This window comes from Periplaneta americana, chromosome 14 (genome assembly GCF_040183065.1).
Source record: "Periplaneta americana isolate PAMFEO1 chromosome 14, P.americana_PAMFEO1_priV1, whole genome shotgun sequence".
Lineage (NCBI taxonomy): Eukaryota > Metazoa > Arthropoda > Insecta > Blattodea > Blattidae > Periplaneta > Periplaneta americana.
In genome coordinates, this window is record NC_091130.1 from 31,396,475 (window position 1) to 31,418,568 (window position 22,094).

General features: G+C 35.7%; 1 protein-coding gene across 1 annotated transcript in view; it reads left to right on the top strand.

Annotated features, from left to right (window-relative positions):
• Positions 1–1,369: 1,369 nt before the first annotated feature.
• The window catches only part of LOC138713244 (purine nucleoside phosphorylase-like), a 32,145-nt gene continuing 11,420 nt past the window's right edge, over positions 1,370–22,094 (top strand). Inside the window, exons 1-2 of the mRNA XM_069845186.1 lie at positions 1,370–1,584; positions 18,679–18,773. Of these exons, the coding sequence (XP_069701287.1) occupies positions 1,547–1,584; positions 18,679–18,773 (133 nt within the window). The 5' untranslated portion in view covers positions 1,370–1,546. The remainder of the gene's footprint in view (positions 1,585–18,678; positions 18,774–22,094) is intronic.

Consider the following 22,094-nt stretch of genomic DNA (forward strand, 5'->3'; position numbering starts at 1 on the left):
CAAATTACCTTGGTTCAAATGAAATCTAAGTTCACGTGAAAAGGATTTGGCAACATCACATAAACAGGTGAAAAACGTGATGCGCGGACAGGTTTGTTCAGTGTTGCCAATCTAGCGACTTCAACTCTTTTTCACCAACAATTTCTTTTAACTTTTATATTGCTTAAATAGGAATTTAGCGACCTTTTTAGCACCCCATACTGACAAAATTTAATCTTTCTTTGTCGATAATGAGAAATCTAGCGACTTTACAACTACTTTTTGACGACTTTCCCTAAACTCTGTTGGAGACACTGGTTTTTTGTGCAATGTAAATAATGGCGGACAATAAGAAGAAGGTTACTGTTCTCCGAGTTGTTATCATGTTATGGTGTTTGATACTGCTAAACATAATAAAGCTTTATAAAACGACAATTTTCGTTTAGTAATACAGTTAATTGAAAATTTATGAATGTACCTATCATATCCGTTAATAATTAATGGTTGTTATAAACATAATATAATTATAGGTTATGTTATTTGATACTGCTGAACACGATAGAGCCTTATAAAATATAAGATTGTTTGTGTATTAAGGCAAGAAATTGAAAGAAATATATATAAATGTACCTATCATATCTATTAATATTAATAATAATGGATATTTTATTTGCACAATCTGTCACTCGTATATTTCAAACAGAAAAGAAATAACTGAACTTGGATCATCTAACTTAATCGGAGAAATTTCTTCAGTCAAAGTTGACTTTAGTTTGAGACAAATTAATCTCAGATTAGACTTTATACAACACAAAATTCCAAGTTCAGCTGAAACAAGGATCAATTTAACCTCTGATCTAAGATTAAATGGTTTATACAATCGGGCCTTAATCGGATAAATTTCTTCAGTCAAAGTTTACTTTAGTTTGGGACAAATTAATCTCAGATTAGACTTTATACAACACAAAATTCCAAGTTCAGCTGAAACAAGGATCAATTTAACCTCTGATCTAAGATTAAATGGTTTGTACAATCGGGCCATAGTGCATCGTAATGGATGTGATGAGCAATAATAATAATAATAATAATAATAATAATAATAATAATAATAATAATAATAATAATAATAATATTAATAAACAGATGTATAGTATGCGCGCAAGTGCATGAAAGAACATTTTGAATTTTTTATGTACCACATTTTTACAGCTCGCACCCCATTTATAAATCTCGCATCCCATCCGCACACCCTTGCTCTGATCCTGGCGACGTCACTGGTGCCCCTTCCCTTAAATTCAATTCAAAGCACAAGGAGACAAAGTAGAATTGGGTATTGCTTTTAAATAGGCCTATCTCAGAGTGAACCTGTCTGTGTTCGATTCGTCTAACGTGGCAGGTACGCAACCGTTTCAGCCTACCGACTCGTGATGTAGTCTTTCTCACGTCTGACGTCAGGTTCAGCATTCTGCTGCTGCTTCTCACAGCGGTACGACGGAGTCTATTCGAGGACGCGTCTGACAGGGAGCTGTAAGCAGGATTGTCGTCAACTAGAACATCACGAGGGAAGATGAATGGGTCTACGAACAATGTGAATAATTTTGAGAGGCAAGTTCAGACATCAAACTCCTATCTCAAGAATTATTTTACATGTTAGGTAATATTTTATAGCTTTCATAGTTTTTAGAGTGTGATCCTACGCGTTCAGTCCATTTTTTATGAAAGGACTGGGCTAGTTTTTTTATCTGTCTGTTGTGAACGAGTTTTCAAGTGACTTGCACAATAACACAACCTTTTAGACAAGAATTGACGTTGTTTTGGAAGAAAGCATGCTTGAAATATGAAAGAGGTCTCAAACATAATCATACAGTATAGGCCTATAGCGTATGTATAAATCATAAAAATGACTAAATGGGCTGAGCGAATTTTAGTTTCACACTCTTCAAATTATAAAGAGAAATTATTAAAATCAGGATACGATTACGAGAAAAAAACAGTGGCTATCTTTAAGCTACACTCAAAATTTTTTAATAATTAGTTGAATAAAATTAAATACCGGTAGAAGTAAGAAACGAGCGTAGTATTGGGGCACTATTTTGAAGAGACATAAGTTAGAACGTTTTCAAGGAGTATTCAAATCGATTTGAATACGTTACCGTACTGAATACGATCTCCCCTCTCTCTGTTTTCATGCAATTTTCGATACGTATTGAAAACTATTTTAATACGTATACTATGTTTTCATGGAGTATTCAGATCGATATGAATACACTCGTATTGAAATGTTCATGAAAACGAGGATTCAATTCGATCTAAGTCTCAAGGTCAATACACCTAAAAAGTGGGATCGGATCGTATTCAATTAGAATTGAGTTCCATGAAAACGGGTATCGTATTCAATACTGTACTCCAACCAGGAGAAAGTCTCAGGGAAATGAGACGCAACGGGGTGATGCTATGAATGAATGTTGATGTCATAAGGTCACACACGTGGGTACATGCATTTCCATTGGCTAACTCTCAAAGCACAAACGATAACACTGATACATACATATTATACTACCCTAGTTACAAAATTAGATCACGGTTTTTTTTCCTGGTCTTTAAACCCCTCCATACAGGAAATAATATAAGCAGGAGAGCGCATGTTTTTTAAACACGTTATAACGGTAATATTATCTATCTACTTCGCTCCAATAGATGACGCAACAGTAAGAACATTCCTTTCACGGTTGATCTCCTGGTTGGAGAACAGTACGATCTCAATACGCTAATCGCGTGATCGATCGTCATTTGTTTGATGTGTCAGCTATTTTACCAACAATGTATGTTGAAAAAGAGTGTTGTAAAACATAATATTTCGTGTTTTCCTGCAAGTCAATATTACTATTATTCATTAACAGCCAAAATATTAAGTTTTAATGCTCCTCATTTGGAAAACGCAACAATGTTTATAGCTAATGCCTGCAGAGTGACCAACACGCTAATATGTCGATGACAAGTTAACCAACATACCTACTTTCGAAACTTCAGCTTCCGTACTCACATCGTTTTCAATATGTACCGAAAATTGCATGAAAACGGGGATCGTATTCAGTACCAAAAATGTATTTAGATCGATTTTAATACTTCATGAAAAAGTATATACAGAAGCTGAAGTTTCGAAAGTAGTTATATTTGTTAACATGTCCTCGACATGTTGTTCAAATCAAACTTCGTACTTCTGTTATAAACTATTTACATAAATTTGGTTACATTAATTTAACTTTTAATGAAAAGAATTTACAGGTTATGGTCATTCAACTTTAACACGTACTTTAACTGTATTTCAAGAATTGTTTGATTTTGGGAACATTTTTAAAATAATTTAAGGGGCCTATTATAATGATAAAGAGAGAATTTCGCACAATAATGTGCATAGATTATCACCGTAGCACAAATTGCTTGATCTGAGACATTGGTCTTGCCGTTCACTCACTACAAAATTTAAGGGGCCTATTGCGGTGATATTTTTTTTAAGATAAAGCCTACAATTTTTAACGGACCTATTAGGGACACATTTTGAGGATATTTTGACACACTTTCAACCGCACTTTTTAGGACGGAATTCTTATAAGAATAAATGGTTAAACCGTCACAACACTAACATTAGACTGCGGCCTTTAAGACTATACACTGAGATAATCAAGAAAAAATCCTTATTAGGTAAATATTATTATTATTATTATTATTATTATTATTATTATTATTATTATTCTTATTAAGACTTTACACTAAGATAATCAAGAAAAAAATCCTTATTAGGTAATTATTATTATTATTATTATTATTATTATTATTATTATTATTATTATTATTATTATTATTATTATTACAGTGAAACCTGTTCAAATCGGAACCTGAACAATCCGGAATCCTGTCTATTTCGGAACAATTTATTGGTCCCGGCGAAATCTGTGTGTATTATGTGTAATTTTTCCTGAATAAAACGGAAACTGTCCAACGTGGAAACGGAAACTGTCTGCCACTGTTCAAAACGGAAACAATATTTTGGACACACTATATTTTGTAACTATATTTTGAAACAGCGTGTAATTTCAAGGAATATACGAAATATGTAGGTCACTAAGATAAAAGCAAGTTTTCTTTGCAAAATTGTAGAGGGTACGAGGGTGTGTTGGCCTATCGGTCATAAATTTTATTACCCTGTTGACTAGGCAGACGAGTCCCTTCAAAGATTTTCACACCCGTATACTGTCGTATATAGCTAAACAGAGCGCAAGTGTAGTGATTTCCAGGTAAAAAAGAAAGTTGCATAAAATGTGGCATTAACATTAAGTGATGAAGTAAAAGTTATCGAGATAAAGGAAAATTAGAAACAAAGTCTATGTGAAATAATATTGAAGTACAGTTGTGGAAAACTCAGGTGTGACACTTTAAAAAATAAAGATCATAATGAGTGAGTGGCGTGCGGCCAATATTGGTGACATAAAAGGAACCAGAAAGCAACTGTTTGTGTGGAAATAATGAACTGTTGTGAGAGTGAGTTCCTCATGACCTTTCAAAGAACAAGCCAATTTCTGGATCTGTTCTGCAAAGCAAGCCATTGAACTGGGAAAGAAACTAAATAAGCCAGAATTCAAGGTTTCTAGATGGCTTCTAGTCCAATTAATTAATAATGTGCAGTGATATCCAGTACAGTATTAGAGTATAGTGTTAGATATTAAATAGAATGAGATTAGTGAACTTTAGTAATGTTTAATGACTAATGAGTGAGTTACGATAATATTTACACAGAAAATGAGATTTTAATCAAGATGATTCACCAACGTAAAAAGCGAAAGAAAGCTGATTTAATGTGATGAGTGTTAAACGGAATATTTTGTACTTCTTGCAGTTTGCGGCATGCCATTTTGTTTTTCATGTATATGAATGACAAAATATTCCATTTTAATGTCACACCTGAATAACACGGAAACCTGTCCACAACGGAAAAAAAATAGGACCATGTCACTTCCGTCTTGAACAGGTTTCATGTATTATTATTATTATTATTATTATTATTATTATTATTATTATTATTATTATTATTATGTAGAGGCCTATTTTGTTTACAGTTACAAATGCCACGATAAAATGATTCAAATCAAACTTTATTTGTTGTTATAAACTATTTGGCCTAAATAAATTTATTTTTATTTTAGTTGGTTATTTTACGACGCTTTATCAACATCTTTGGTTATTTAGCGTCTGAATGAGATGAAGGTGATAATGCCGGTGAAATGAGTCCGGGGTCCAGCACCGAAAGTTACCCAGCATTTACTCATATTGGGTTGAGGGAAAACCCCGGAAAAAACCCCAACCAGGTAACTTGTCCCGACCGGGAATCGAACCCGGGCCACCTGGTTTCGCAGCCAGACGCGCTGACCGTTACTCCACAGGTGTGGACGCCTAAATAAACTTGTCTATTTAATTTCTAACGATAAAATAAAAAAATTACGGATAATTGAACCTAGCAAGTATTTGAGTCTTACAGTAGGCCTATTTACAACAACATTTATAAAAAAAAATATAATCATCTCCCTCCACTCGCATCAACCACTGCTTGTATCTCACATCATTAAGCCACTCATTACGAAATCGCTAAACAAACTGCTTCTTCCCCATGATAATGAATTATTATAATTATTCTGAATTTTTTTTTCACTATTATAATATTACCACACATTTAAAACAATCACTGTAACACATTCAACTTTTTAACAGATAGAAACTAACTTTACTGCGACCGAGAGTCAACTACAGAACACCAAGACCCAAGACTCAACTGATAGCATTCACAGTATTCTGGGATTCCATTCGGGGAAGCCCCTTCACAATTCTTGGCGTGACCCAAGGCTCGTAGAGGCTGTGAACTGTGGTTTCTTTTATGGGGTAACTACAGTGCTTTCCGTTATATAACTAATATTTTTTCATGCATAGTCAACAAACCTCTTTTTTGTCAGTATTTTTTTATTCATTTCCCTAAATGCTTCAGATTACTAAAATTACTGCAAAAACACTATATGGTCCGTCCCAGGCATTTGTGGAGTAACTTCGCGCATATGGGGGCGGAGTCTATCTGTGCCGGAGTGTATTGCGGGCAGCATCAGCTCGAGTCCGCTAAGGAGTAAGATGCTCGTGGTAGAAGGTAGAGTCACAGTTTAGTATATACAGTTGCGAAGCTCAATACTTACTAAATATGCAAACATAGACAGTTGGGTCCACACCTGTGGAGTAACGGTCAGCGCGTCTGGCCGCGAAACCAGGTGGCCCGGGTTCGAATCCCGGTCAGGACAAGTTACCTGGTTGAGGTTTTTTCCGGGGTTTTCCCTCAACCCAATACGAGCAAATGCTGGGTAACTTTCGGTGCTGGACCCCGGACTCATTTCACCGGCATTATCACCTTCATTTCATTCAGACGCTAAATAACCTAGATGTTGATACAGCGTCGTAAAATAACCCAATAAAATAAAAAATAGACAGTTGAAATATGCATCCATAGATAGTTGCTAGCCACCAGGATCATTACTATCGCCTCATCACAGACTCTTTCCGTAGCAGACGATAAAATGTATTGTACTTTTGATATCGTGTTCTTTTGAAAAATTAACACCTTCCTTCCACTTTTGAAATACGAAATACATAAGGTTTATATATTATTTTCATAAAGTATATATTATATTTTATAAACTCACCTTCCTGGATCTTTCGGAAGGATAACTCTGACCTCTTTTTCTTAGAATTTATAGTGCAACAAACGTCTCCTTGTCCCATATTATTACTCAAATTATTGTATTTTAGCCATTTACAGTTATTACAACCGATAACGAACATTTCACAGTTTACACAACTTTTCACAACAAAGCGAAATACGGCACAGTCAATGCCATTTCGATCTAGACCAGGCGTAATTGGGTTTTATATTTCAATGTATGTAGCTCAGTGAAATATTATGACTTTATTGCGTATCATAGCTAAGTTTTATTTAGTGTAATGTGTCTATAAGTTCCGTTTACTTCTTGTTGCATAATATGTTGCAGAAATAATTACAAAACTGTGTTATTTTAATGTGAAGAGAATTTTACATGTTAACATAATCTTTTCGCATCAACATTTTAAGTTTAGAATGGAAGCTATTTTGAAGTTTAATAAAAAAGAATTTATATTGTGATTTTAATATAGCACATCTACCTTCCTTGATAAAGACAGAAAATTTATCATACCACTCTTATGAAATTAGTGTACGTACGATTGTTACTTCGTCTCTTAGGTAGTAGATAAATACAATAATTCAATACTCAATTGTAGTATTAAAATACAGACAAATTGAATGTGCGGAGTATCATACATGACATTATGCTTAATTATAATGTATAATTGCGAATTTAGGAATATAAGATATAGTAAACATAACCTATAATATTTCCATATGAATGGCAGAGCATTGGAGACCACTAAAATTAGACAGAAAGGGGCAACTGGGACAGTAAACATAACCTATAATTTCACCATATCTAAATATTCGTGCGGTGCAACTGAAAATTATTGAATCGTGCATAAATGAATGTACAATAATTTCGCAATATTTAATCGAAATAAAGGCAGGTAGGTCTATTACACATACGAACAACGTAATTTTCACACCAAAAATAATATTACGCCTTAACTCGCAAGGAATTATGTCTGAAGTGTCTCCTAATCATTGTTTTGAATTTTATTAATGCAATTACACTACATTTTAGAGAAATATATATTACTTTTTTATGCATTCCAATTAATTTATATGGTTGAAACGCCGCCCTTCGTGATCGGGTTAAGTGAGTCACATGGTCAGCCTTACGGCCTGTATTAGATCACGATGCCAGTGACGCAGTCTATTGTTCCTGGTACACACAGCGCTCCAAGCGGCTAGCAACTATCGCGAGAAATGCAAAAAATCACCCCAAGCTTCGCGATTGTATATACTAGACTGTGGTAGAGTAGAGTTCAGATAAAAATTATCCCCTCCTGCAAGCGATTGCTCGCTTCGTTCAAGCAATGCCTCCCCACAGAGCGGTCATTGGTCATATCCCTCTCACATACCACTTGCGCAGAGGTCTTGTTTCGTCTTTCTATTCCACAGATTCCTGGGACGGACTATAGTTTCGTTAAGGCTATATTTTTGTTTAATGCATCAAAACAAGAAAATAATGTCTAATAAACATGAATCCTACAACACATGCTTTCTGAGATCGAATACTTGTTCATAGGAGGTGCTCAATGTGACGTCCATTCATGGCAATGCATTCCTCTGCCCTTCGGCGTAAGGAATCACGCACTCTTTGAAATTTGTTTTAATACGTTAATAAGAAAGTCCTGATAGCGATCCCCAGTTAATCTCTGTGGTAGTACGTCTTTCCCGGGGGTAAAGGCGGTCAGAGCGTGGTGCCGACCAAACCACCTCATTCTAGTGCCGAGGTCATGGAAAGCATGGGGCTCTACTCCCATGCCCCCCAAGTGCCTTCATGGCATGTTACAGGGATACCTTTTTTTACCTTTTAATACTATGGCCCTATTAATCTGTCACCAAGAATGCCTGCCCATAAGTTGATTGAGAATCGGTGCTGATGCCTTGTTTCTTCAACTGCATGGGGATTTTCAACAGCCTACGCACGCTGATTACGAAAATTCACAACACCATCTCTGCTGAACCTCGTTCATATCCGCAACCAGACTTTTGTTTTCAGTATTCCTTGCTACGTATCATCATTCCATGCCAGGGATGTCAAGTACATTATGATTATCTGGTAGTCTGCTGTATTGTAGGGCAGAGAAATGCATTGCCATGAATGGAATCACATTGAGCACCTCCTATGAACAAGTGTTCAAATCTCAGAAAGTATGTGTTGTAGGACCCATGTTTATTAGACATTATTTTCTTGAATAATTTCAAGGAAAAATTGTTCCGGGCCCGGGTATCGATCCCGGGACCCTTCGCTTAGCGCACGAATGCTCTCTCGACTGAGCTATCCCAGGAACTATACACGACACCGTGACAAGACACCAGAACCCAACTTTGAGTGCACACAAATTCTGTGTGACTTAAATTATGGCTTCCTGTTAACGTACTTTCAGCCCATTTGAGTTGTGTGGATATAAAGGAAAAATTGTGATGCTGTCTTGTATAGTTCCTGGGGTAGCTCAGTCGAGAGAGCATTAGTGCGCTAAGCGAAGGGTCCCGGGATCGATACCCGGCCCCGAAACAATTTTTCCTTGAAATTATTCAAACCTGCTTTACAGGGAGCTACTACCTGAAAGTCAGATTTGCATGATTATTTTCTTATTTTGAAGCATACTATCACCTCCTAAAATATTGGATACTTTTTTTAACACCCTGTATACAAGACATGGGCAAAATTTTGAGTTCTCTAAAAATTAAAAATTGCTTTACTCTGCGACCTTATAGGTACTTGGTTCATAATTTAAAAATTTTTCTTCTGCAGCTTAAAATTTTCCGTAATTTTGCTTGTTGGTGTGGTAGATATTCCAAATCATCTTATGATCAGAATCTTACTTTACTGAAAGACTATTTTTATCAAGGATGACTCAAGATATTTTATCTTTCTTACATAGGCGTTGGACTTCCCCCACGCTTCCATGAATGTTTAACAACTTTTAGATAAGAGAAGCACCCTTCATGATAACTAATCGCAAATGTAGTATCTTGCTGTCAACATAATACTGTAATGTTGTATAATGATAACTGATAACACTACTCTATCAAATTTAGCCGAGTTTTTGTTATCTTACTCTTCAGTGTTAGTTCATTAATTTTGGGATGCTGATCTTGAATATATATAGGGTGTTCACATGAAACGTCCTTGATTTCAAATTTCAATTGTGGCGAAACTATTGAATACAGAAGCTTGTGGTTTGCAGCATCATGTAAAGCAACTCAAGAAGTTTCTTAAACAAATAAGTGCGCTTCTCCGTGAGCTCCTCTCGTAGACGTCAAAAATGTCTAGGCGATACTCTATCAGTCTGTCTCAATCCATGGTGAGCACAAACATGTCTGGGGTGATGGCATCCACAATTCTAATACGGATACCATAAAGATCATGTACTGGTGTAGCATATACCCTGTCTTTCACATAACCCCATAAGAAAAAATCCGAAGGAGTTATGTCCATAGATCGCGGTGACCGCCTGATTGATCCAATGCGTTCTATCCATCGCTGTGGAAACGTTCTGCTCAGAAACTCATGAATGGAAACTCCAGTGCGGTGTTAAACCATCCTGCTGGAAAATCACATTTGGCTGGAAAAGTAGGAGTTAAGGGACAGCAAATTGCTTAAGCACGTCCAGATAAATGTTCCCAGTTACAGTTTGCTTGTTGAAGAAGAAAAAAAAAAAGGTCCATAACTGTTTCATCAGCGCACACCACAAATTCACTTTTTTACTGTCCCTGGCATATTCCCGAACACTGTGGGGGTATCCACGTGCACAAATATTCCTCAAAAACTTTTTGAGTTGCATTACGTAATGTTGTAAATCACAAGTTTCTGTGTCCAGTAGTTTTGTCACAATTAAGGTTTAACCCCTTACCGCATAGGACAGTTTTGCACACACCGGTTTTATATTCATATAACATAAGTAGTTCTATCTTTCTCAACTGATGTCACATATGGTCAAATCCAGTTATTGACAGTGTGCTATATCTGTCCCAGTATGCAGTGTCAAATATTATACGCTTACGGTCTTACTAATAAAAACTCTATACACAGACGTTTAACTGTGTTATACTTATACAATGAGTAGCTCGTTTATACGTCGTGTGTAAATTCCTTACTAATAATCACTACATACGTCGTGTATAACAGTATAACTGTTACACAGCTACGTCATAGTTTCGTCATTACTTCATTACGAAAGGTAATAGAATATCTGATGTTTTCTATTGCATCCAGTAGAGCGCTGTAGTGTGGCGTGTTAAGTATCGATAGTACAACTGGCTCTGATCGATTACCACACTATATTTTGGTCAAAGAGTACAAGCTACAGCAACATTATTCTACTTATTCTGTGCTCTTTGGTGTGCTTTTCTGTGGTTACAAGGCAGCCATCATCATAAAATGACAGTCGATACGAACAGCTGTTAGAGGGGCGGCCATTTTTTCTCTATATACAACGCTTAAACAAGGGGTTTCGTCTATATAACCACAACAAAGCAATTTCCATTGTATAGTTACAGACTGTTTACACATCCATCGCTTATGCATGGTTTATTAGTAACGTTTTCTGTCTCAACTCTGCATAAGTCTGGTATAAAAATAATACACGGTTTATTAGTAAGACCGTTATATTATAAGCAAAGCTCGGAACTTGGGGACTTGTGTCGTGTGCATGAGTAAGGTTACAGGTACAACGTACACAAAGCTCACGCTGCAAGTGCTCAGGGACAGTCGTATGTAGTAAGAAAGTGACCACAACTAGTGACAGGAAGACGGACGAAGAAACTGTTATGTCGAACCCAATGACATTCAGAGAATTAAAGGTATAACGGTCTATTTGAGGAAATAGAAAATACGTGTTATTTCGAATGGGTATTATAGAAGTTTGAAAATACATTTTGTTTTAAACTTAAGATACAGAATTTCGTGGAGAATTCGGAGGAGATACTTTATTTTTTTTTCGAATGAAGAGTTTATATTTTGTAAGTTGTGCCACACACAAACTAGAGGCTGGAAACGGAATTCATTGAAAGGCATTGCAGTCCCTCAAATTGGAGAAAAATCTGTTCATAGCCGTGGATCGAGACGTAGAGGGACCTCGCCTAGTAGTGACACACTAATTGAAAACTATTTTCGAGAAAAATTTAGGATATACTTATCTTTCTCAGATACGAGATCGCTAGCAACTGCTGAAAATCGAACAGAAAACAGTAACAGTGAAAAAATTCAGTATTTTAAGTCTACTACCGAAAAATCTTCGAATGTAGATAGTCATACACTGTAATAAAATGTACACAGCAGAACAGTAAATTTGATATATTTTTCATGTTTATTTTTATTATATATATGCTATGAAATTACGTGTTTCAACCTACCATAATATTATTAATATGTTGTCGGAGCCAGAAACCACTTTTGTAGCAGACTGACAGTACCTCTGTGCTGGAAGCGGGAGTTTGTTGACATTGAAGTCCGTCGCTTAGCCACGTGCAAAGACACAAGTCCCCAAGTTCCGAGCTTTGATTATAAGTTAAATGAATATAAAACCGGTATGTGCCATATCTGTCCCAGAATGCGGTAAGGGGTTTTATTTGGACATCCCGTTAAACGAGAAAGAAAGCTGGAATACTTACTTACAAATGGCTTTTAAGAAACCCGCAGGTTCATTGCCGCCCTCACATAAGCCCGCCATCGGTCCTATCCTATACAACAGCCGTGGCGAAAATGCTATCGTGCGCCGAGCCACTGTGCAACCTGCAAAGCACCTAAGGAGGGAGGCGGACACCCGAAAGGGAAGTGAAACAACTGTCTGACTTATTAACGGATTTTCATTTTCCTTACGTCTAGCACTTAATTTTGTACAGTATAAGGTTACAAACTAATGTTTAGTACGTGTAACGAAGAAAGAAATGAACAAGAAAACATAGGACACATTATCACAACCTAAAATTAATTGTCTTCAGAATGTTTCTGCGACAGAGTTTCAAAATCGGGAATTATATCACTTTCTGCCAGTCGTAGTTGATCACGAAGGTATTTGTCTGTCAGTCGTGATCTAAATTTGGTTTTTACTATTATCATTGTTGAAAATAAGTTTTCACAAACGTTAGTTGTAGCGAACGTGGCTTCAACAGAGTAAGCGAAAGAACGAAGCTTCGGATATTTATTTTTGGCAAAGATTTGAAAGGTTGAACATTTGTCAAGTCCTTATATCTAGCTTTCATTTAACATCACATTGTAAATCTGTGAGTTTAAATTGAAGATCTAACCGCACTGTTCGTACATCTGCTGAAAAAAGATCGACGTACAGAGATGATGATGATGATGATGATGATGATGATGATGATGATAATAGTAATAATAATAATAATAATAATAATAATAATAATAATAATAATAATAATAACCTTTTAATGTTTCATCAGTAACATGTAGTAACTTATAATGCCGTTTTATGTTATACAACCGTTTTCCTCGTAATACTTGTGAACAAATAATACATTTAATGTTCTCATCATATTGTCAGCAAAAAAAAACGCGTCCTCCCATCCTACTTGAAACTTTCGTTTTTGTAGAGGTACATGGTTTCGAGAGAGACATTGCGACGATACGCCACTCGCAGGTCAGAGACAAATACAAATGGAACGGAGTTTGACTCCAGTGAGTGAGAGGGTGGGGGTTGTGAGAGGTACGAAGCAAGGGAAATGCATAGCTATCACTGTGAGCCACAATGTGCTCGTGAGTTACATTTTCGCCACGGCTGCTGTACAAGATTAATCCAGTCTCTATCATCATATCCCACCTCCCTCAAATCCATTTTAATATCCTAATAATAATAATAATAATAATAATAATAATAATAATAATAATAATAATGTTGATGATAATGATAATAATTTAGTTGAGATGCTGAGGTAAGGTAATGTCGAAGGATTGTGGTGAATTTTGCAAATAATCCCGTTACACAGACTGCACCTTCCTGATAGTTTATTCTTTGCTCAATGAACTGATAAGAGTCGGATGTTAAACTAATCTTTTGCTAAGATATCTTCCAAGGTAATTCTTATCTCAAAAGGCGTGATCCGACATTTTCTCATTAATGCCATCATAACACTTCATTCACACGAACCCATAATCTGTAGGAAATAAATAAATACAATAGAACACAATAACATTCCACTGTTGACATTAGTTCAATATATTAGTGCGTTAAGTTTATACAGGGACATCATTTTATTTTTACTAATATTTTTAATATTAACCTGGCTATACCTTTAGAGAACCGGAAACACCGTTTGCTACCCCCTTCCACGACTGTAGTTAGATGATACTGGCGTAAAACACAAACAAATCACTTTACTAGGTACAGGAAGGAAGAAAAGTACTTCATCCATTTACGTAAACTAGGAAATATCGCGATTTTGAGTTCGATAATTTTCATTAGGTTTTTGTTGAATCAAAATACAGTATTCTATTAACAATAAGTGTTTTTACTCACGAACTGAGCTATCCATTCGGACGCATTCATTATGCACTGTATATTATACTGTCTACAGCACATTAGCGTACAATTTAGAGAATTAAGTTAAATTGAAAAATAATCATAATGTGGATATTTAAACACATTTTTTAAAATGGTGGCCGTTCATTTCGATACAGGTTTCAGTTCTTTATGCATATTATCGCTCTATAGACTATTGTACCTAATTCCAATTAAAAGTTTCGTCCTTCGTACTAGTAACTCATGTTGAAATAATTCTGTACCTACTCTATAAAAGAGTACCTTACGTACTGTAAATTCAGTCTTACCTTCTGCCCTATCCGAAAAGATAAAATTACTCAGACATGCTATCTACTGTCCGTCCAAGTGGTTATGCCGCAGGATCGTAGAAAGGGGGGAAATCACGTGACAGTTAATTACTTAACGAGGCCCTTTTATTTAAGTTATTTTAAACAGTTGTATAATATTACGTAAACGTCCAATTCCTAACAGAAATTAATGTTTTCAGAAAAGAGCTAAGACAGCCCGGCTCTTACAGAGGGGCGAGCAAAAGCAGGTGGGGGAAATCGGGATGCGTCATAGGCAAACGGACAGTACCTGTGCGAAAATATGATTCAATATTGATAGCTCTTTCGTCACTGGAAAACGCGAACATATTTCTGGAACGTACTATACTCACTAACTCAGTACTGTTTACTATATGCGGCCTTGATTCTGTGTGAAGGACAGTTAGAACTTCATTAGTAGAAGGGGTGGGAGTGAGGTACGTTCAAAAACTCAGGTACAATAAAAATTGAAGTAAAAATAAAATGATGTCCCTGTATTAATACTTATTAGCAAACTGCGGCCTAGGGTCACCGATTCGCGAAACTGACGTTTGGAACGCACGGAGTATACATGACGTCATTACCCATGAGGTGGGATGGCACTGTGAGAGTACAGTTAGTTTCGTAAGAACTTACTAAGATTCCTACACAGAGGCCATATTGGTTCCAGCAAGACAGGACTACGTCGCATTCAGCGAGAATTTCTATGCAAGTAGTGCGCCAAATTTTCCACAACCACATCATCTCCATTGATGGTGATATTGATTGGCCTCCCAGGTCCCCTGACTTAACTGCGTGTGATTATACCTCTAGGGATACCTGAAAAAACAAAGTGTATGCAAGTCAGTCATGCACCATTGCGATGTAGGAACGTGTTATGATTCGTCTCCACCGCAGGCTCTCTCGGTGTGGACATCGTCAAGGTCGTCACATACCGGACATGATTTTCAAAACTTGAATATGATTGATGTTGTTATATAAAATGGTAATATGTAATGTTTCAATTCTTGTATTTTTATTTTCTGTCTTATTATGCAACGCATTTATTTTGTTATATTTAGAAAGACTCGTGTGTGGTCGCCATTTTTTCCTCTGTCATTAGTAGGCCTAGCCTCTCTCAATATAGTACGATTATTTAAGGCTCATTCACAATGGAAATTAAACATAACGTAAGCGTTAACTTAAGAATGTAAACGTTACGGTAAAATCAAGAAATCATACCATTATCCAGGATGGGAACATAAACATAACAGCAAACATACTTGGTAACCATGGAAACATAACAACGACGCCATTTCCTCATATTCTGTTATATACTTCAGCGCTCCACGATTGTGTTCTGTTTGCAAATCACGTAAGCATAAGCATGAAAGTTTGCAAACTCCAAACTTTCATGCTTATGCTTACGTGATTTGCAAACAGAACACAATCGTGGAGCGCTGAAGTATACGACAGAATGAGAAAATGGCGTCGTTGTTATGTTTCCATGGTTACCAAGTATGTTTGCGGTTATGTTTATGTTCCCATCGCGAATGATGGTATTTCTTGATTTTAATGTAACGTTTATATTCTTAAGTTAACGCTTACGTTATGTTTAATTTTCATTGTGAATGAGCCTTTAGTCCTGACAGTCGCCGACAATGTGTGCCTGAGTCAGGCGAGTCCATTAAGTTACGCCAAAGGGTGTTCAGGTTAGTCGGTCACTTGCATTCAAAGCGATCAGATGTCACGCATGCGTTAGAGCGGTGTGTTTCCAGTACAGTTAAAGCTGAACTGCATTCTTTTACTGACCACTCGCTCTTAAATCTATTCTGTAGCTTTCCCCACTACTTCTATTACATTCCGTCTTTCGCGTCGTCGAGCTGTCAGGACTAAATAATCGGACTGTACTAAGGAGTGAATAGCTATTCTCAAACAATCTTCTGTTAAATTCATAGTGACACTGAATAGGTCTAAGGCTAATTTAGTGGCAAAACTATTATTTTCTGGCATAGATTAATATATTATATTGAGACAGATGTTTCTGTGAAAATAAAGAATCTCTCCTGACTTTGGAATTACACTAATTTATATAATTATAAAAACGTGTGAATGGAAGAATCAAAATAAAATGTTTTTAAAAATAATATAATATAGGAGAAATGCGTGGAATTATTCGAAACTCTTTTTTGTTTTTTTACTATTTACCGCAAGTATTTGTCTTGCTTACTTTTAGAGTACCCCGAGTTTCATTGTCACTCTCACATAGGCCCACCATCGGTGCCTAACCTGAGCAAGATTAATCCACTCCCTAGCATCATATCCTAACTTCCTCAAATCCATTTTAATATTATCCTCCCATCTACATCTCGGCCTCCCAAACTAACACTCTATATCCGAGGGACGGCTTTAGGGGTAGTGCCCTCGTGCCATGGCACTGCCTAAATAAAATATAATTAAACCTTATTTTTAACTGTTCATTCAGAGGGCTAGATGATCACAAATATTATAAAAAAATATGGATTTATCATGCAATGATTCCAGCAGAGCATCGATTTGAACTACCGCTCCGCGTCGTGTCAGAGTAACAATGCCATTATTTCGCCGGTCGCCCGCTCTTGCGCTGCTGTATAACATAACTTTTGTCATTCAAGCCAGCTGTCAACCACTTCTGTGTGGGCATGCGCAGAAGTGTTTTGTAATCCATTCGATGGAGCTTCGCGTGGTTATTATTATTATTATTATTATTATTATTATTATTATTATTATTATTATTGTTATTATTATTATTATTATTATTATTATCATTATTATTATTATTAAATATTCACGATATAAAATGATACATCATCGTCACTTTTCGTTTTTGACTTTAATGTTCTGGTACTACTCAAAATGGCTTCAGCCGCCACTGCTATATGCATTTCTGGATTCATCCATACAACTTGCCCTGCCCATCTCAAACGTCTGGATTTAATGTTCTTAATTATGTCAGGTGAAGAATAGAATGTGTGCGATTCTGCGTTATGTAACTTTCTCCATTCTTCTGTAACTTCATCCCTCTTGTCTACCTAGCTAATTTAAGAAGCAAATAGTTCATCCTAAAATAATATTAGCTAAGTCTACAGACAATAAATTTACGAAGATACGAAAATACTTCTCCCAAAAACAACAATAACAAGGATCTTTTATTTTTTTCTATTGTAGATTAGGCAAGACGTCAGATTTCGTCCTCAAAAGGATCTCTCCATCTTCAAGTATAATACCGCATGTTTCCTGTTCTGTACTTTCTCTAGGATACCGGTATTATTTTAAATTTTTTGTCTCTCTTCATGCACTATAGATTTCTAGCTCGATTCAACCTTATTGGCCCTTGTCTTTGCTTGTTTGGCTAGTGAGCGAGCTGAGTGTTGCGTCATAAGAAATAAATTTAATCACAAATGTGCATAGGAGAAGAGTGAAGAGGAAGAATGAAAATAATATCTATGCTCGAAGCTGAGGGACACTCATGTCAAGAAAATATAAGTCATCATGACATTGTTTAGTCAACAGATGTAGTGATTAGTAACAGGAGGTGTGGAAGAATATTTTATTTTAAGACAGAGTGTAGGAGTGTACCCGGACAAGATAAGAAGGAACTGTTGGGTTTTATAACTGTGCGGCCTGACCTATGCGACCAAGTCCGCCATTAGTGCTGAGTAACTCGCTTTTAGTCTATCTACTTACTTTTTGCAAGGACAAAAATCCCTGAATGAAGCTATATTTTTCTATCTGTTTTTCTAACTTGCATAAATATATTAATTAGTATGTGTTAAAATTTCATTTTATTCGAATTATGTCTCTACCTATTTTTAAATTTGTTTATTTTACGATGCTTTATCAACTGCAATGGTTATCTAACGTCTGAGTGAAGGTGGTAATGCTAGTGACACCAGACTACAGATGCATACAATGTTCTTCCTCTGACACATAAATATTGTTCTTCCTTTGATACATATTGTCAAGTAAGCTGTACTGCCTGATAATAGATGCACATATCAGCCAGAACCTCAATCAGTGGATAAGGAATTTTTATTGTCAGATAATTAAGCAAAAAAAAAAGTTTCTGTACGCCTATATTAATTTTTTTAACTTTCAATTGCAGTTATACTTACGAAGATATACAAGAGGCATCAGATTTCCTACTTCAGAACACGCGATACAGACCAAAGATTGGCATAATTTGTGGCTCAGGACTTGGTAAGATACTATGGTAAAAGCTCCATTATTGATAAGACACTATGGTGAAAACTGTATTATTGGTAAGATACTCTGGCAAAAACTGTCTTATTGATAGGACACTATGGTAAAAAACTGTATTTTTGGTAAGATACTATAGTAAAACTGCATTATTGGTAAGACACTGTGGTAAAAACTGCATTATTGGTAAGACATTATGGTAAAAACTGCATTATTGATAAGACACTATGGTAAAAACTGCATTATTGGTAAGGCACTATGGTAAAAACTGCATTATTGATAAGATACTATGGTAAAAACTGCATTATTGGTAAGATACTATAGTAAAACTGCATTATTGATAAGATACTATGGTAAAAACTGCATTATTTGTAAGACATTATGGTAAAAACTGCATTATTGATAAGACACTATGGTAAAAACTGCATTATTGGTAAGACACTATGGTAAAAACTGCATTATTGATACGATACTATGGTGAAAACTGCATTATTGGTAAGACATTATGGTAAAAACTGCATTATTGATAAGATACTATGGTAAAAACTGCATTATTGGCAAGACATTATGGTAAAAACTGCATTATTGATAAGACACTATGGTAAAAACTGCATTATTGGTAAGACACTATGGTAAAACCTGCATTATTGATAAGATACTATGGTAAAAACTGCATTATTGGTAAGACATTATGGTAAAAACTGCATTATTGATAAGACACTATGGTAAAAACTGCATTATTGGTAAGACATTTTGGTAAAAACTGCATTATTATTGAGAAGATATTATGGTGAAAACTGCATTATTGGTAAGACACTATGGTAAAAGCTGCATTATTAATAAGATACTATGGTAAAAACTGCATTATTACTAAGACATTATGGTAAAAACTGCATTATTGATAAGATACTATGGTAAAAACTGCATTATTGATAAGATACTATGGTAAAAACTGCATTATTGGTAAGACATTATGGTAAAAACTGCATTATTGGTAAGACACTATGGTAAAAATTGCATTATTGATAAGACACTATGGTAAAAACTGCATTATTGGTAAGACACTATGGTAAAAACTGCATTATTGATAAGATACTATGGTAAAAACTGCATTATTGGTAAGACATTATGGTAAAAACTGCATTATTGGTAAGATACTATGGTAAAAATTGCATTATTGATAAGACACTATGGTAAAAACTGCATTATTGGTAAGACACTATGGTAAAAACTGCATTATTGATAAGACACTATGGTAAAAACTGCATTATTGGTAAGACACTATGGTAAAAACTGCATTATTGATAAGACACTATGGTAAAAACTGCATTATTGGTAAAACACTATGGTAAAACTGCGTTATTGATAAGACACTATGGTAAAAACTGTACAGTATTATTATAAATGTTTTTGTTATCCAGGTAGTTACTTCGTAGACCTGCTAGTCAGCCATGGGCACAAAGCAAATAGTACCGGTAACTTTAGTTTTTTTGGTGGTTTTTAATTTCTGAAGCCAGACTCTAATGATATGATCCAAGTATAAATTGAATATTACAGAGACAGGGGACATTCCCTCAACCCATTAAAAGCAAATTCTGAGTAACTTTCGACTCTGAACCCTGAACTCATTTTGCTGGCATTATCATCTTCATCTTACTCAGATGCTAGATAACCATAGCAGTCGTAAAATAACCAATATTAGAAATTGACTTTTGTCTACATTAGGTCTCCTGCTTGAGATATTCTGTAACTTTCTGTTCGGATTATTCCTTAAGAAATGGAAATAGAAACAGAGAATAAGGCTTCGTAATATTACACTATATATTTTTTATTTTATTAAGGAATATCGAAAAAATCACCATGGCCTATTTTATTCTATGTTGTTCTTGTTTGTTGGACAGGCATTATCCTTTCAACCTTTTAGTGTAGCTTTCTTAATTTCTCTGGAATTCTGTTTATAGGTATTGTCACTACATTCTTGTTCAATTATTTCTGGTAGTAATATACTCATAGTATCTGTAGGCACAAAAAACTGTCAATTTCGGTATATTTCGATGGTAGTTTCTAATACGTATAAGCAGGGCCGCCGAGAAGGGGGAGCAAAGGGGGCAAGTGCATATGGGCCCGTGAGCAGTAAGGGCCCGTCAGATTAAGTGAGTGTAATTATTTTTTATTATCACAAATAGTTATTCACAGATACATACAGGTACTAAAAAATTCTGTAAGAACATTTTTTACGTGAATGTGGCATATTAACCAATAGTAGTAGAATTAATACAAATTACCACTTCATTATATGAATGTTTAACTTTTATATAATAGAATATCGATTTCCCACGTTAACAATCATCGACATGACACTTAACATCTCCGGCATTTGCCTGAAATATGTTCCTGTCGCTTGTATCGAAAAACGTTCAATTGGCTTGCCCTCTTAGTGGACTCTCCCAAATCCAAGCCGGAGAATTACGTTTCCTTTTCAGTAGGGCCTACATAGTATGTTTCGTGACGAAACTTTCGTCTTTTCGTTGTCATTTGTCTAGTAAATTCTGTTCATTAGTGTTACCAGTGGACAATGGACAAGTAGAAGCATAAGTCGGGAGTTGAGAAGCGCAAGGAGGGACAGAAAAATTGGAACATATTAAGGAAGGGAGTAGAACTTTGTTTGAAGTTGGTGTGAAATTGACCTCCTTGGAAAACTAAAAAGTAGCAGACAAATTGTGTCATTGAATGTGTTGTTCGAAAACAAGAGCCTCCCCAAAAACAGTATTACAGTATTTTCAAAACTCAACCATGGAGAATGTATTCCCAGAGATTGCCTAGCGTAGAGTGAAACAAATCAGAGAAAATAGTACAGTGACTGATTTGTTTCACTCCACACTAGTCAGTCTCTGGGAACACATTCTTCATTCTTGAGTTTTGAAAATAATACTGGAAAGGCTCTTGTTCCATCACTTGGAAGGTTATTAGGCAGGTTGGGGGTACTCTTTCGAACAATACATTGACACTTACAATTTGTCTGCCACTTTTTACTTTTCCATGACTCAGAGTTAGGAACTGATGTGGGTAAATTTATTTCACTTGCACATATTAACACATCATTTTTACTATTGTTTGCTTGTTCTGATTCAGTACTACTGTTATCAGAATTTTTTTCTAGACAGCCACAGCCATCAGTAGGCTATTCACTTCTAAGTATGAACTGTCTTCATTTTTAACAACCTGAACAGACGGGCTTGAGATTAGTTTATTTTCTGCACCTTCACTAGCAACGCTCAATTTCACACCAACTTCAAATAAAATTAAGGAAATAAAAATGTA